The sequence below is a fragment of the Malaclemys terrapin genome, chromosome 7 (genome assembly GCF_027887155.1).
Source record: "Malaclemys terrapin pileata isolate rMalTer1 chromosome 7, rMalTer1.hap1, whole genome shotgun sequence".
In the NCBI taxonomy this organism is placed as follows: Eukaryota; Metazoa; Chordata; order Testudines; family Emydidae; genus Malaclemys; species Malaclemys terrapin.
The window spans coordinates 78755496-78772941 of NC_071511.1; the positions used below are offsets into that span (position 1 = coordinate 78755496).

At 43.3% G+C, this 17446-nt stretch overlaps 1 protein-coding gene across 4 annotated transcripts in view; it reads right to left on the reverse strand.

Moving 5' to 3' along the window:
* Positions 1 to 17446, reverse strand: part of ANK3 (ankyrin 3) — a 280404-nt gene that overhangs the window by 105100 nt on the left and 157858 nt on the right. For all 4 annotated transcript variants that reach the window (XM_054035313.1, XM_054035315.1, XM_054035312.1 and 1 more), the window contains exons 19-21: positions 7016 to 7114; positions 6817 to 6915; positions 5888 to 5983 (exon numbers count right to left, since the gene is read on the reverse strand). In XM_054035313.1, coding sequence (XP_053891288.1) covers positions 5888 to 5983; positions 6817 to 6915; positions 7016 to 7114 — 294 coding nt within the window. The remainder of the gene's footprint in view (positions 1 to 5887; positions 5984 to 6816; positions 6916 to 7015; positions 7115 to 17446) is intronic.

Genomic DNA, 17446 nt, shown 5'->3' on the forward strand with positions numbered 1-17446 from the left:
ATTTATTGTTACATTTATAAGTAAAAATACATGACGGGCCACATTTATGATCTAAAATTAGCAGAAAAAGCCTTTATTTTATTTTCTGCAGTTTCAACATGTAGCTGCATATAATTATGAAGTACAGTATATTCAAATAATAAAACTACCTAATATTATATCAACATATGTAACTATATTCAAGCTCATACAGCAGATAGGATGCTCTGAGGACCCAAAAGATGATCGTATCACCTAAAAGAAACAAGTACACTGAAAGAATTTAAGGCCAAGATTTTTAAAAAACAGGAGCCTAAAGTAGTACCTTACTCTGTCTACAGACCCATTGACTTTAATGGGAGCAAGAGTAGCACAGTCTAGCCCTAAACTATTAAGTTCCTTTCTGCTGCGTGAAGTTTCCTTCTTCCTGCATTGGAAGTATTTTGTGATTTTGGAACTAATTTTCTCTGCAATATTTTTAAATACATACCTTATCTTGAACTGCCTATATTTTCCATAGTGACAACTGCAATAATATTATGGTTATCTATGATACACATCAGAAAATTTTGCACAGAATGCATTCAGATGGTTGATTTTTACTTCTGTCATTTATTCTCATTCAGGTTCAGGGAGCAGTATAAGAAGACTTAGATTTGGGGGAAACTGAGTTTGCATGCCTGAAATCTTCATTGAAAGTAGCTAGATATGACAAGATACCTCAGAGCTGACCTGCTGGTTTAATAAAAAAAGGGGATATTGAAACCCAAAAGGAACCACAAACTTTGAAGTAAGACAGCAGTCAAGCACTAATGATGTTTTGGATCCTACAGAAAAATCTGTACAGGTTTGGTATAGCTGAATCCAAGCCAGGATGATCAGTGGTATTCAAATATATGCCCACATTTGTGTTTCCTCTTATTCTACTACTGTTATTTCCCCGTCATCAGACACAAAGTTAAAAAATGATTAACAAAGTTTTAGGAGGAAAAATGACTGAAAAGATTCTGGTTGTGGTCTTTGATCCAAACTTTTAAGCTTGTCATTCCACATCTACCTTTATATACTTTATTTTTGTCTGGCTTCATAAATAATTCTGTGGCAAGTTTACGTCTGTTTGGCTCCTGTCCTCATTTGATATAATGGAAGCATTCCTTCATGAGCATGGCAGCTCAGAACTTATTACTTACCTTAAATAATTCCCACAGAACAAAACGAGTGTAAGAATTTCTAGCACCTTTTAGTTAAACTACCAGCTTTAGAAGGTTCTGCCAATGCATGTTCAAAGATTTTACCTCAGCCATGTCTATACAGACTGAATTGAATAGATCAAAGATCACACCCAGAATTTGTTCAGTCATTATTAGAGTTTTATTACAGTATGTGTAAAAATCACAATACAGTAACCCATATTCACCCTTTGTATCACCTTAAATTGAATAACAGATGGGATAGATTTGGCTGAATATCCTCAAAAGATCTTTAAATTAGATGACTACTTGACATGAGAATATAATGCCCTCAGTAATTCAGATTCCATCTCAAAGTGCCAAGAGTCTAAAATGCACCATACCATGTTGGTGACTGATTACCAACATCTTGATTTTAATGAAAACTATTTTCTGGGCTTCTGTGACTAGAGCTGTGTCTAACCTAGAAGGCATTTTGGGCTGTACAGTCCTTTTTGTACCTCACATTTCTTGTAGTCTAATTCACAATAAGATGTAATGCAACTTTTCTCTACTTATAGCACATATTAAATAATATACCTTCCTACCTATGTGACATGAACCCAACTAATTCATTAGTTGTACAGGCTAAGAATAAGCCTCCTGTATTTAGAGTTCTCAGTGTGCAACAGTGAATATACTTGACCTACAATTATCTAGATCTCTACAAGCCTGAGCTTGGGATAACAAATTCCTGTTTATGCTGCTCTCCTACAACTCTTTTTTATGGTGTCAGCTGTTCAATAAGCCTTGTTCCCGTTGCAGAAAAATATTTTAGAATCTCCCTAGAGATAAGTAACTTTTAGAGAAGGTATGAAGAGAGGTGCCAAAAAGATCTAGAAGCAGTGGAGATTGGTGCTTATTATCCAGCATAACTAACAGTATTTCTTTGTTTTGAAGTTTATCTTGTTAGCACATTTTAAGACAGAGCAATATAGGTTTTATATAAGCTAATGAATTATAGAACACAGCTATGGAAGTGACAAGAGGGAAAGCGCACATGAAGTAACAAAGATAAAAGCCAGCTTTTGATCCTGAATGTCTTCTATATATCAACCAACAGCCTTGCTAACAGGCTACTCACAAGTAATCTGATGACACCACAATTCTGAGAGGTGAATATGAACAGTTTTCTGTCTGCAGTGTGCTCAAAAAACAAGGAAGATGTTTATTTCCTACTCTGTTTTGCTTTAAACAGTAGTTTTAGAAAAAAAATCAAGAAAGAAATTAGCCAGGTTTTTGGAACCAATATTCACTTGTGTTAAATGGTTTTTCTTTGGTGCAGACTGTGCCCAGCTAGCATGGTGGCTTACTGGCTCCCCATGTCATGAATAGCAGCATGGGCGCGATCTGCACAAGCCACTACATTCTCCTCCCTGTGAGAGAAAGAGGTGGGGGTAGCCAGAACAGAGTGGGGACTGGGCAAAGTTTTGGCTCCATCTTCCCACATGCTGGGTGGCATAACTGTGCCAGGTAAGTACCCAGAGCAGATTACTCACTCTCTGGATGAGCAGAGTCACAATCTCCCTTCTGGGCTCCAGGGACAGTGCAACTACACACTCCCCCTTACCAAGGCAGATCATTATCTCACGATCTGACCCTTTGTAGCTACGAAGAGGATTTATGTGATAATTCAAAACATCTTGTGCTGCTTGCGTTTCAACAAATATCTGCACAAGATGTCTCAGTATCGGTTCTTTTGATAACTTTGTTCAGCAGCCATCAGTTGAAAAAGAAAAAAAAATATGGGAACAATTATCCACTTCCTTTACTAAGACAAAAATAGGAGGTACAAATGAATGTTGGTGTTTATCATCCCAGCAATATCAATTTATGTGGGTATGGATCCATAGCCAAAAGACAATAAGAGAAGATTGGTTAACAAGGGTCAGTGACATCGTAAGACAGTGGTCTCCAACCTTTTTATGCCCAAGATCACGTTTTGAATTTAAGGGCAACCCATGCCCCTTCCCCAAAGCCCCACCCCGCTCACTCCATCCCTCCCCTTTCCATTGCTCGCTCTTCCCCACCCTCACTCACTTTCACTGGGTTGGGACAGAGGGTTGGGGTTCAGGAGGGGGTGCAGGCTCTGGACTGGGGCCAAAGGGTTCGCAGTGTGGGAGGAGGCTCTGGGCTGAGCCTGGGGCAGGGTTGGGGTGTGGGAGGGAGTGAGGGATGCAAGCTCTGGGAGGGTGTTTGGGTGCAGTAGGGGGCTCTGGGCTGGAGCAGAGTGTTGGGGTGCAGGAGGGGGTGCCGAGTGCTGGCTCTGGGAGGGAGGGCTGGGGCAGGGACTTGGGGTGCAGAAGGGGGTTCGGGGTGCAGGAGGCGGTATGGGATGCTGGCTCTTGGAGGGGGCTCAGGGCTGGGATGTGGCCTCCTGCCGGGTGGCACTTATCCCTGGAAGGGGCCAACGCAGCAGTGCGGCCCCTGGGAGGGGGTCAGGAGGTACGTGGCTCTGCGCGCTGCCCCTCTCTGCACGCACCACTCCCAAAGCTCCCATTGGCCACAGTTCCCTGTTCCCAGCCAATGGGAGCTGTGGGGTGGTGCTTGCAGGCAGGAACAGCACACGAAGACCCCTCCCCTATGGGGCCACGGGAGCGTGCTGGCTGCTTCTGGGAGCAGCGTGGGGCCACAGCAGGCAAGGAGCCTGCCTTAGCGGCAGCCCCACTACACCACCAGAGATCATGATCACCTGGGAGAGTCACCAGGATCAACCAGTCAATCGCGATCGACGGGTTGGTGACCACTGTTGTAAGATATTGTCATCACACCATTAAGCAGTGAGCAAGATCAGGATGCCTGTGACCCAGGAACCTCTTAGTGCCAACTGGCAAGGGGCAAAAAGGGAGTGCAGAGAAGGTACAGGAATCTCCTGTGTCTGGTACGTGCATTCAAGTTCACCAAAGAATGCCATGTGAGCTCTCAAACAACAGCCGGTGTCACATTGGTCATCACTATTATTGCAGAATGCATGTATGGATGTCGTGCAAGGAGTTATGTACATACACTCTAAATTATAAGGTCTGGGTCTAAGAACAGGTCACCAGCAAAGGTGAAAAACAGGTTTCCTGTTAGACAAAATATATTTGAGGCATTAGCGTTATTTCTAATGGGTTCACCTTACTTATACTGCCAAATTTAGATATCTCCTCCTTTTGAGGCTGGTGTGCGTAAGCATTTTAAAAATGTTCCTTACATATAAGTAAATTTCAGCTTCCCTTAATTTACAACATGAATTTAATAACTATTTGTAGTCAGTGCTAAATCTGGAAAGTTGTAAATTTAACTGGATTAAAGTTGTCAAACAAGTGATCACCTGTTGCTGAGTCAAAAGTGTTTCTAAATTCAAAGGCATTCAAACTGGCTTAATCTGAAATGGCTTGCTTGAGAGAGAATGTAGCATGTGATAATAAATCAGACAATGGCAGCACTGGGCCTGTTCATAGAGTGAGCCTTAAGTATCTATTTCAAACATTTTGTGGTTTGTTATAAAATTAATATGGCAAGACTTTGACTCTGCAAACACTTGTCCATGTGTGTAACTTCACTCATGTGACTATACCCATTTACTTCAGTAGGAATACTGACATGAGTAAAGTTATGCAGATGCATGTTTGCAGGACCAGGGCCTAGATGTCTTCTTTTCAAGGGGACACCATCAACCTGAAATGTAGTCAGTTTCAAAATATGAGCTCAATGTCATTTTTATGCCTGCCGCTGAATCCCTTGCCAATTTTTATGCCTTTACAATCAAACTTTCCTCTTATTAAAAATATTTGTGTCTCTCTCCTGTTGCTGTACAAAAGACCCACACAAACAACAGGAGAAACTAACTAACTGACTAAAAGAGAAACAGAGAGCCCGATTAAAGATGAAGTGCTGTCAAATGTAACTGAGCTGAAAACAACTGAGCAGTATGTTTCACTCTAATCTTTTTCAGTTATGGTCACTGGCACTGTTACCTGAAACAACAGTAAGATGAGATTTTTAAATTGATGATGTCCCTTTAACATCTAACAGATAATACTGGGACTTAATCTTGTAATTGCCTTCAAGACGCAGCCCATAATTACAGTAAAAACACTTCTAGTGGTGTTCCAGCCAATTTTGTCAGTTTGGAAGAACTGCTTTTAAACTAAATACAATTATGACATTTGCAAGCCCCTATAACAGTATATTTTATGTGCTACTACTTGAAGGTACTAGTGGGTGAGAGTGAATCACTGCAGGTATTCAGAACTGGGTCTCTTAAGAAGAGAGGGGATCTATGTTAGTTTCTGCTCATTTACAAAGCAGTATGAGGAAAGTTACCTCACCGAGGCCCCAAGCTTGCAATTAGATCGCCACAGGAAGGACAGTTCACCCATGCAGATCTAGTTGAAGGATTGGGCCCCTGGTTATTTATACTGCGTAATTTCAGTTTGGTTTTTGCAATACATTCTGTTGATATTTATTACCTGAATTTTAACACTTTTTTCATAAATTTGCTGTAAATATGATATTCTTTTTTATATTTGAGTGCATATGGATGTTATATTGCTAACAGTATGTATAGCCACCTTTAACAATCAGATTGCAGTCTCAGCAGGTATCTATCAACAAAGCTAAATGTCAAGTTTGTAGAACTTTGTAGATTAAGAAAGAGTCTGACGCTCATTATTGAAATATACTATACTTACAATTGTAGTCATGGTCTCTTCTGTCACTATCTTCAATGTGTCAACAACTGAAATGTAGCCAAGTCGTTTAGCAATGGCCAGGGCAGTGTTCCCATTCTGAGAATTGAAATATTTATAAAAATGGAAATTCATTAACAATGCTTAACTATAAGAACAAGTAATAAATTCAATAAAAATTGACTTCAGAAAACGTTTATAAGTCAACACAATAAAAAGTTCTGGCAGCAGGACATGTAATGTTAGGCATTTAACTGTTTACATAAATGGCAAGGAGAGAAATAACCAGTAGGATGGAAGGATTAAATTTTTATCAGTAAATGTTGGAAAACATCGATTTCACCACACAGACACAAACAGATGAAAAACAATTTCCATCAATAATAATGAAATTTAAAGAGAGACAAAGTAAGAAAAATGCTGCCTGAGGACTTTGTAGACTTCAATTTAAGGATATTTACTTTGTATATTTTGACATGTGATGCTGACAATTTGTATTTTAATGGTTATAAAGCTTTAACATTTTGAATCTCAACGTTTACTGTCATTAAATAATTTTCATGGCTGCAACCCCCATAATTTCTTGTAACTATGAAAATTTAAATTGATTAAAATAGGGGAAAATGCTCAATAATAAACTTGTATATTATCCGTCGAAATAAAAATTGAATTCTGACAAGCCTCACTATATTCTCTTATGAATGCATTTTAAAGTCGTTGCTATTTCAGGAAAAGTAGAGCACTAAGGTAGCTATGTCTCATAGCTGAGATAACAGGCTGGCTGTGCTGTTTGATTCACGCTCTCTCCCCTCCCCCTATTCTTCTACATTTCCATTGTTGAGATGTAGTGGCACAGCACTTTTTACTGTAGGGAAAGCATTGACATGCTAGAAAAGAAGCCACAAACAATGTGTTTTTCTCTTGTCCCTTACCACAGTGAGTTCATTGGGCGATGCGCCATTCTGGAGCAAGACGTTAATGATATGGGTGTGTCCCTGCTGAGCAGCCTGGTGTAGAGGGGTGTACCCATTCTGCCAAGGATAGAAAAACAGAAGAGTTTGCAGTGTTCTGAGGAGAGCATTTTGTTTTTTTAAACAAAATAAAACAAGTGAAGGGAAAAGAAAACCTCACCTTTGTTTTGGCATTAACTTTAGCAAAGTGTTGCAGAAGGAAATTAACAATCTTTATGTTTCCATAGTGGCAGCCAACATGTAATGGAGTGTATCCCATCTGGAATGTTTTTTAAAAAGAAGAAATATATGAACATAAGCAATTACCATTTACTGACAATAAACTGAATATAAAACTGCAAAGCCCCAGGTAGTGGGTTTTTTTTTTTTTTTTTTCCTTCTGGGAACATGTGGAAAAACATCCGGAAAAAAAAAATCTCTTGACAGGTATGTGCTCCATCCTCTTCTTATCCTTCCTTCCCCACAGAACACACCTTTTCCCTTCCCTATCCAAAATGAACCTATAAGGGGAAGCTGGAAGCTGCCTTGCATTTCTTGTGAAGTTGAGCATATTTCTTGCTGATTTCACAGAGTTTTCTCTTATGCTTAGACTGCAAGTTCTTTGGGGCAGTGACTATCCTTTTACAGTGAGTGAGTGAGTGAGTGTGTGTGTGTGTGTGTACGGTGATTCCTGACTGGGTCCTCTAGGCACTACTGCAATACAAACAAACAATTAAAATGGATGGAATATACTGCCAACTCCATCCTGACCAGAAGAGCCAAAGTGCAGCCTAGGATCTGAGTGGACTCCAGCAGCACAAAGTAGTCCTACGGGAGGCAGAATGCCTGCTGGTGAATGTAAAGTTCTCAGGCATGAAGTCTAGTTTTTTAAGGGTGTGTTTACACTCCAATAAAACACCGATGGTTGGCTCATGTCAACTAGGGTTACCATATTTTGTGCCTCCAAATGGAGGACACTCCACGGGGCCCCGGCCCCGCCCCCCGCCCCGCCCATGCCCCCGCCCCAACTCCGCCCCCTCCCCAAAGTCTCCGCCCCCTCCCCTGCTTCCCGCGAACATTTGATTCGCGGGAAGCCTGAAGCAGGTAACGGGGATGTGGGGGGGAGGAGGCGCGGCCCAGGCTGGCCCCCGGCGGCTCCAGCCTGGGTCGGCTCGGGCCCTGGGGTGCCGGCCCCGGCCCGCCCAGCACTGCCGGCCCCCGGCGGCCCAGAGCAGCCCCCAGCTATCCCGGACTGGCTCCCGGCCCCGCGGCCCGGCGCACCCCCGCTACCCCAGCCCGGCGCACCTCCCCCCCGCTACCCCGGACCGGCTCCGCGGCCCGGCGCACCTCCCCCCCGCTACCCCGGACCGGCTCCGCGGCCCGGCGCACCTCCCCCCCGCTACCCCGGACCGGCTCCGCGGCCCGGCGCACCTCCCCCCCGCTACCCCGGACCGGCTCCATGGCCCGGCGCACCTCCCCCCCGCTACCCCGGACCGGCCCGCGGCCCGGCACACCTCCCCCCCCGCTACCCCGGCCCGCGGCCCCGCGGCCCGGCGCACCTCCCCCCCGCTACCCCGGCCCGCGGCCCCGCGGCCCGGCGCACCTCCCCCCCGCTACCCCGGCCCGGCCCGCGGCCCCGTGGCCCGGCGCACCTCCCCCCCGCTACCCCGGACCGGCCCGCGGCCCCGCGGCCCGGCGCACCTCCCCCCCGCTACCCCGGCCCGGCCCGCGGCCCGGCGCACCTTCCTCCCGCTACCCCGGACCGGCTCCGCGGCCCGGCGCACCTTCCTCCCGCTACCCCGGACCGGCTCCGCGGCCCGGCGCACCTCCCCCCCGCTACCCCGGCCCGGCCCGCGGCCCGGCGCACCTCCCCCCCGCTACCCCGGACCGGCTCCGCGGCCCGGCACACCTCCCCCCCGCTACCCCGGCCCGGCCCGCGGCCCGGCGCACCTCCCCCCCGCTACCCCGGACCGGCTCCGCGGCCCGGCGCACCTCCCCCCCCGCTACCCCGGCCCGCGGCCCGGCGGCCCGGCGCACCTCCCCCCCGCTACCCCGGACCGGCCCGCGGCCCCGCGGCCCGGCGCACCTCCCCCCCGCTACCCCGGACCGGCCCGCGGCCCCGCGGCCCGGCGCACCTCCCCCCCGCTACCCCGGACCGGCCCGCGGCCCGGCGCACCCCCCCGCTACCCCGGACCGGCCCGCGGCCCCGGCCCCGCGACCCCGGACCGGCCCGGCACCGGCCCCGGCCAAAGAGGCCCCGCCGAGCCCTCCCTCCCTCCTGATTTTCCCGGACATGCCCGGCTTTTGGGGATTTCCCCCCGGACGGGGATTTGAACCCCCAAAAGCCGGACATGTCCGGGAAAATCCGGACATATGGTAACCCTAATGTCAACTGACTTGGGCTTGCTGAGCTTGGGCTGTGGGGCTATAAAATTGCAGGGAGGAGAGTCCCAGAGCCCAGGACCAAATGGCTATACCGCAATTTTATCACCTTGTAGCCCGAGCCTGTGTAACGCTGACAGATCCCAGTTGTCGGCAGGCAGGATCGAGCCAAGGACCTCTGGAGCTTAGTGCATGAGCCTCTACCACATGAGCTAAAAGCCAACCAACTGTTAGCTAAGGCTGTAGAGCAGACTCATTGTATCTCTCTCTCTTTAAGTGGTCTCGGTGCCACTAGATGGGACAGAAGACCACACCCAGAAGTTATGTGGGTTACACCTGGGTAGCTGACACAGGCCAGCCACAGGTGTTTTGTTGCCATGTAGACCATACCTAATGTGTTCTGGGCCTTATGTTTCAGAGACCAGTGGAAGCTGGTGTTTTGTTAGCAGAACACCCTGGCAAACTTTTGCACTGATGAATATATGGATTTTTCTCCTTGTTATTTTCCTACCTGACTTTCATTATTAATGTACAGTTCAGAAATGCCCACCAGAGCTGCAGCAAAATCCAGGAGCTGTCAGGGCATGAGATGCTTAAACAAATAAGGGAAACCGGATTCATGTCCAAAACACCTTATAAAATTGAACATAGCTAAGCATGTACATTTTTTGGCATGAGTTCTAATTAAGAACTAAAACATAAGCCTGTCTCTATAAATATACTGCTCAGAAACAGAATTCTAAATACTACTTAAAAACCTCACTTAAATGTAGCAACAGGGAATCAGAGTGTTCAATCTGTTTGCTGCTCACTTTAGAAACCATTCAAATTTTAAATAATTTAAATGACGTGTTGAAACATGTAAAGAATTGTAACAAATACTTACATAAATAGTGAAGTTATACTATAAAATGGAACAAATCAGAGAGAACCAAAGCTGCTGCCCCTCACCCCCGCCCCATCTCTTCACTCTTTTTTTTTCCTTTTACTATAATGCGAATATTGTTAGTTGATCTGAAAGAGCTTGAGATTCTTACAAAGTGATAGAAATGATCAGATTATACCTCCTAAAGCAATTATCTCCTCCTTTCTTATCTGCCTGCATCAAGACATTATCTCTTCTTCCTTAATAAATATGCTTACTTTATTATAATCAGACTGGGGCTGCAATGAAGGACAGTTCAGAAGAGGGGCAACTAAAAAGAACACTTTTTCGAAGTACTTTATAAAGATTAACCCAGTTGGCTGTTGGATAGGTGAGGATTATTCTCTCTATATTACAAAGGAGGAAACTGAGGCACGGAGGTTCAGTGACTTGCCCAGATGCATTAGGAAGGGAATGCCAAAGTCAGGATTGGAATTCAGGAGCTCCTGCTCCCTATCTTATGTTCAGACCACTGAGCCATGACTCTTAAGAAAAAGGAAAATACAGATGTGAATGGTTCTGCATGGTTTACACAAAACGTATGTTTCAGTGGTTGCCGCATTTGGATTCAGGATTTTCTTCATATCAATTTAAATTAGACTCCAACATGTCCATTTTAAACAAAAGGTGCCCAATGGCCCTATCTTAAAACATGTTGAGGGAATGTGCCAATTACTGTAAAATACGGTGTATGTATTTACATGCCTTTACTTCAGTGAATCATAAATCAGGTAACATGTAAAGAAACCACTAAGTCTAACTACAAAGTAGACTATTTAATTAAGTACTACTTTAAATTTACCCACTGCAAATGTAAATGTCAAGATTTTAATGGCACCTACTACTGTACCTCCGTAAGCTGCTAGGAGAACAATTACCTACACTACTGCTTTCTCGCTGGCTCTTTTCTCATTGTTGACTAGCTAGCAATTTGAATGAGAGACCAGGTACAGTGCTAACTCTGGAAGGTTTTCTTTTTGTCCCTTTTGAAATGTGTGGGGTAGGGGAGAGAACGGAGGGAAGTTTTTGAACTCCGAATGACCTCCACCCCCATTTATTTCCTTTCTACTATTTTCCTCTTGGAGGCCTCAAAGCACAGCTATCTTGTGTCCCAGAAATGACGGCCAAGTACAGCTCTCACTAAAGCCATTAATGTTGCTTTTCCTATCCAGCCTGGGGAAGGGAGGTGGGTTCACTGCAGAGTGACATGAGGCACTCCCTCCCTCCCCTCTGGGGTTCAGCATGCTGCCTTGGTGGCAATCTCAGCACCTGCCAGCCTGGGAGGAAAACACTGAACTCTGCATCTGTACTCTGATCCCTATGTGGCAGCATATTGTGCCACCATTAGACCACTGGGCTACCCTGGAAGATTTTCTCTTAAGTTTCCAGTACCTTGTGGTCATATTGTGTCATGTCTAATCATGCTCCATGTGCTATACAACGTAATGCTGCCATCAGCAAAGATAGGATGATGTGACAAGACAACATGGAACACAAATGAATACATTGGACATTTTAGAATGAAGTTTCTTTCCATTAGCAAGCATTTTTCATAGCAATAGGCAACAATATCCACAATAATCATGTTGGGTCAAAACACAAAATTAAAACTAACTACCGAGATGCCTACTTAAATCTGAGACCCAAATTGAATATCCTTTGTTTCCCAGCTACAGAATGGACTCCAGTAACAAATGGCTTTCAGTTCGGCAGGCATCTAAATTTATATTTATTTCTTGACTTCCTCATTGCAGATGAATATCCTGTTAAGATTTCTGAATCATGCCAACTGGCAGATTCTGTGCTTACACTGCCAAACAAGGGTAGAGAACAAGAAAGCAATTCTCACTGCTACCTGGATTCCCCATTCTGGGTTCTCAGAACATTGTAGATGAATAAACAGGCGGCTAAACATATTTTGTTAACAATTTTTAAACTATAGACACATCATATGAAGATGTGTCTTGATTTTACAGTTAAACCAATATTTACTGGCATAAGCTTCCTGGAACTTAGCAGACTTACCAGTAAATAATATTTTATTCCAGAAAATCAGGATTTTTTTAATGCAGCTTCTAATTTTGTCACCTCATGGTAATCAATTAATTACATTGCTTCTAGTCAGTTTAAGAATGGACAGCAACATGGGGGCTAACAGATGGGGAGTGCTTCTCAAAAGCAGCAAGAATACATGCCAAAAATTAACCCAGAAATATTGGACTTTCAATTTTATATTATGGTATTGAAACAGGGCCGCCCGGGGGTGGTGGGGCAAGTGGGGTAATTTGCCCCAGACCCCGGGCCCCACACAAGAATATAGTATTCTATGGTACTGCAACTTTTTTTTATGGAAGGGGCCCCCAAAATTGCTTTGCCCCAGGCCCCCTGAATCCTCTGGGCGGCCCTGTATTGAAACATACATGTATTCCCACTCCTTTTTGGGAGGAGAAAAGTATTAAAAGCCCCATGTAGTGGGTATCTTTTCAATATCCTTCATTTGCCCTGGTAGTAACCATAAATCCTAACAGCTTGAATTATTGCATCTCTCTCTTCATGCTGACTCTCAAGCTGCTCTGTTTTTTTCTGCTGCTGCTGTCAGACACTGAAGATAGAGTGAGAGCTAAGAAATGAACACAGAACAATTGAATAGAGTTTCACTGATGTCTTTGATTAGGCTGACAACTCCTCTAGATCAAGACACCACAAATCCAATGAGACCTTGATTCAGCAAAGCACACAAGCACATCTTTAAGTTTAAGAATGTTTAAGTGCTTTACTAAATCAAAGTTTAACTGCATAAAGTATCTTGCAAAGGCCCACTATTAATGTTATTGGAGGGCGGCGGGGTAGCGGGGGTTTGGAAATTTCTAGTGCAATGGCCACTAGACAGTTTAACATGCATCTAAAAACTGTGGTAATAATTGATAATATGATAGATAATATGCAACAAAGATACATTTAAATAACCGTGATTAAGTATTTCAAGCATTCTTTCCAACATCCCACTATATCTCTGTTCCGTTTTCCTTCTAATACTAAAATCGCTTATTATTTTAATTAAAAATAAAATTGTGATTTTTTTGTCTTTGTGCTTGTGAAAGGTACTGAACACTTTTAGTTAGCAACAAAAGAGGTATATTGGCAGTACAACTTTTCCCACACTGTCTTGCCTCAGCCCTGACCTGGAAGGTCCAATTCAGGGAGTAAGAGAGTAGTTGATCACCATCATTTCCCAATCCTTGATAAGAATACTACCAAGGGTACAAATAGCTGCCACTTTAGTGTTGGCTTTATTATCCGGATACTTTCCAATCAGGAACTAGATTGAGACAATCAATTTTTGTCACATGGGCCCAATAGCCAGCACACAGTAACAATTTTCAATAACTAATGATCTGTGCTAGCTTCATCCAGGCAACACTGAGAGAAAAGCTCTGAATCCCATTACCAATCCCTTGGGCAATCCAGTATCTGGTTTTATTTTCTCAAGCTAGCTCTGTAAATTATATATGAAAACAACACTAGCCACTGTGCAACAGCCAAATAATAATGAACTTCAAAAGGGCATTCACCTTCTTGTCAGTGTTCAGCATTATGGCTGTACTAGGAAAACAAGATAATATATATATGTAATCAACACAGTTATTATATATCTGGAAATGTAAGTACTGAAGGAAAAACTGTCAAGCACTAAGTCTAGATTTAAGGTCCTGATCCAGCAAGGTTCTTAACCATATACCTAACTATAAGCAGGAGTGGTTCAATTGACTTCAGTGACTATTAAAGTCAGGCACAGGTACCTTACTGTTTCAGGGCCTACATTCCCAGCAATTCAATCACAGAAAAGAAAAGCTGCTGGGACTGGAAATGACAAAAATTCTGCTTTTGCTGTGGAATTCCAAAGTTGTCCTTTGTGAATGGTGAGTTGCATTTTAAAGCTTTAACTGTGGCAGGGTCTGGAGCAGATGACATGAAGAGAGAGAGAGAGAGAGAGAGAGAGAGAGAGAGAGAGAGAGAGACTAGTTTTACTCCACTGCCTTCTAAAGAATCACTCCTAATGTACACTGGTGGCTGTGAACTACACAGATCCAAGGTTTTGAAGAAGTTTTAGGGTATGTCTACATTAGACCTGGAGATGTTATTTGCAGCTCATACAGACATACCTGTGCTAGCTTTGATTGAACCTAAAAACATAAGTGCAGACACAGTGGTGTGAGCAGCAGGAGTGGCTAAACACCTGAATATGTACCGAGGGTTTCATTTGGGATTGTACCCGGGGTGGCTAGCCCCTCTCACTATTTGCATTGCTGCACCTACACTTCTAATTTTAGCGCTAGTGTAGCAGGTATGTCTATTCAAGCTAGAAATCTCCACCCAGCTCCAGATACAGAAAGAAGAGTGAAGAAAAACAAGACAAAGGAGGTGGGGGTGAAAATAGTCTAAACAAGCACATTTTGGTTTTTTTATATACTATTAAAGGAACCTCATGTTCTGAAGGGTATTTTGAAATGTGTGCTTTACCGGTATTCCATTTTTACATTGCATTACCTTTTAAAGAACATAATAACAAAAGAATGGCCATAATGGGTCAGAACAGTGGTCTATATAACCCACTATCCTGTCTTCTGACAGTGGCCAATGCCAGAGGCTTCAGAGGGAATGAACAGAACAGGGCAATTATTGAGTGATTGATCCCCTGACATCCACTCCCAGCTTCTGGACATTAGAAGCTTAGCACACCCAGGATATGGGCTTGCATCCCTGACCATCCTGGCTAATAGCCGTTGCAGGATCTAACCCCAATGAACTTATCCAATTCTTTTGTGAATCCATTGGAGTTTTGGCCTTCACAACATCTCCTGGCAATGAGCCCCGCAGGTTGACCGTGCGCTGTGTCAAGCAGTACTTCCTTTTGTTTGTTTTAAACCTGCTGCCTAGTTATTTCATTGGATGACTCCTGGTTCTTGTATTATGTGAAGGGGTAAATAACACTTCTTGATTAACTTTCTCCATACCATTCATGATTCTATAGCCCTCTATCATATCCCTCCTTAATCATCTCTTTTCCAAGCAGAAAAGTTCCAGTGTTTTTTTCCCTCTCCTCATATGAAAGCTTCTCCATACCCCTAATTATTTTTGTTGCCATTCTGAGTACCTTTTCCAATTCGAATATATCTTTTTTTAGAGATGGGCTGACAAGAACTGCACTCAGTATTCAAGATGTGGGTGTACTATAGATTTATATAATGGCATTATGATATTTACTGTCTTATTATCTATCCCTTTCCTAATGGTTCCTAACATTCTGTTAGCTTTTTTGATTACTGCTGCACATTTGAGCGGATGTTTTCAGAGAACTATCCACAATGACTCCAATGACACTTCCTTATGTCGTAACAGCTAATTTAGACCCCATCATTTTATATGTATAGTTGGGATTATGTTTTCCAATGTGCATTACTTTGCATTTATCACCATTGAATTTCATCTGCCATTTTGTTGCCCAGTCACCTAGTTTTGTGAAATCTCTTTGTAACTCTTCACAGTCTGCTTTGGAATTAACTATCTTGAGTAATTTCATATCATCTGCAAATTTTACCTATTTTTCCGGATCATTTATGAATATGTTGAACTGCACTGGTCCCCAGTATAGACCCTTGGGGGACATCACTATTTACCTCTGACCATTCTGAAAACTGACCATTTATTACTACCCTTTGTTTCCTATCTTGTAATGAGTTACTGATCCATGAGAGGACCTTCCCTCTTATCCCATGACTTCCTACTTTGCTTAAGAGCCTTTGTTGAGGGATCTTGTAAAAGGCTTTCTGAAAGTCCAAGTACATTATATCCATCAGATGACCCTTGTCCACATGTTTGTTGACCTCCCTCAAAGAATTCTAGTAGATTGGTGAGGCATGATTTCCCTTTACAAAAGCTGTGTTGACTCTTCCCTAACTAATCATGTTCAACTATATGTCTGATAATTCTGTTCTTTACTATAGTTTCAACTAATTTGCCTGGTACTGAAGTTAGGCTTACTGGCTTGTAATTGCCAGGATCATTTCTGGACCCTTTCTTAAAAACTGGCATCACATTAGCTATCCTCCAGCTATCTGGTACAGAAGCTCATTTAAATGAAAGACTACAGACCACAGTTAGTAGTTCTGCAATTTCATATTTGAGTTCCTTCAGAATTCTTGGGTGAATACCACCTGGTTTTGGTGACGTGTTACTGTTTATCAATTTGTTCCAAACCCTCCTCTACTGTCATCTCAATCTGGGACAGTTCCTCAGATTTGTCACCTAAAAAGACTAGCTCAGGTGTGGGAATCTCCCTCACACCCTCTGCAATGAAGACCGATGCAAAGAATTAATATAGCTTCTCTGCAAATGGCCTTGTCTTCCTTGAGTGCTCCTTTAGCACCTCAATCATCCAGTGGCCCCACTGATTGTTTGGCAGGCTTCCTGTATCTAATTTACTTTTAAAAAATGTTGCTATTAGTTTCTGTGTCTTTACTCTTCAATTTCTTTTTTGGCCTTCCTAATTATACTTCTATACTTGACTTCCAGAGTTTATACTTCTTTCTATTTTTCTCAGTAGGATCTTATTTCCAATTTTTAAAGGATGTCTTTTTGCCTCTAGCCACTTCTTTTACTCTGTTATTTAGCCATGGTGGAACTTTTTTGGTCCTCTTACTATTTTTATTTATTTAGAGCATACATTTAATTTGAGCCTCTATTATGGTGTTTTATAAAAGTTTCCATGCACACTGGATGCATTTCACTCTTGTGACTGTATCTTTTAATTTCCATTTAACTAGCTTCCTCATTTCTATGCAGTTCCGCTTTCTGAAGTTAAATGCTACTGTGGTGGGTCTCTTTGGTATTTTCCATCCCACCAGGATGTTAAATTTAATTACATTATAGTCGCTATTACCAAGAGCTTCAGCTATATTTATTTCTTGGACCAGATACTGTGCTCCACTTAGGATTAAATCAAGAATTGCCTCTCCCCTTGTGGGTTCTAGGACTAGTTGTTCCAAGAAGCAGTCATTAATGGTGTCTAGAAAATTTATCTCTGCATCTCATCCTGAGGTGATATATACCCAGTCAATATGGAGATAGTTGAAATCCCCCATTATTATTGAGTTTTCTATTTTTATAGTCTCTATAATCTCCTGGAGCATTTCACAATCACCATCACCACCCTGGTTAGGTGGTTGGAAGTATACTGATACTGCTATACTGTTATTATTCAAGCACAGAATTGCTATCCATAGAGATTCTATGGGAACTTAAGTA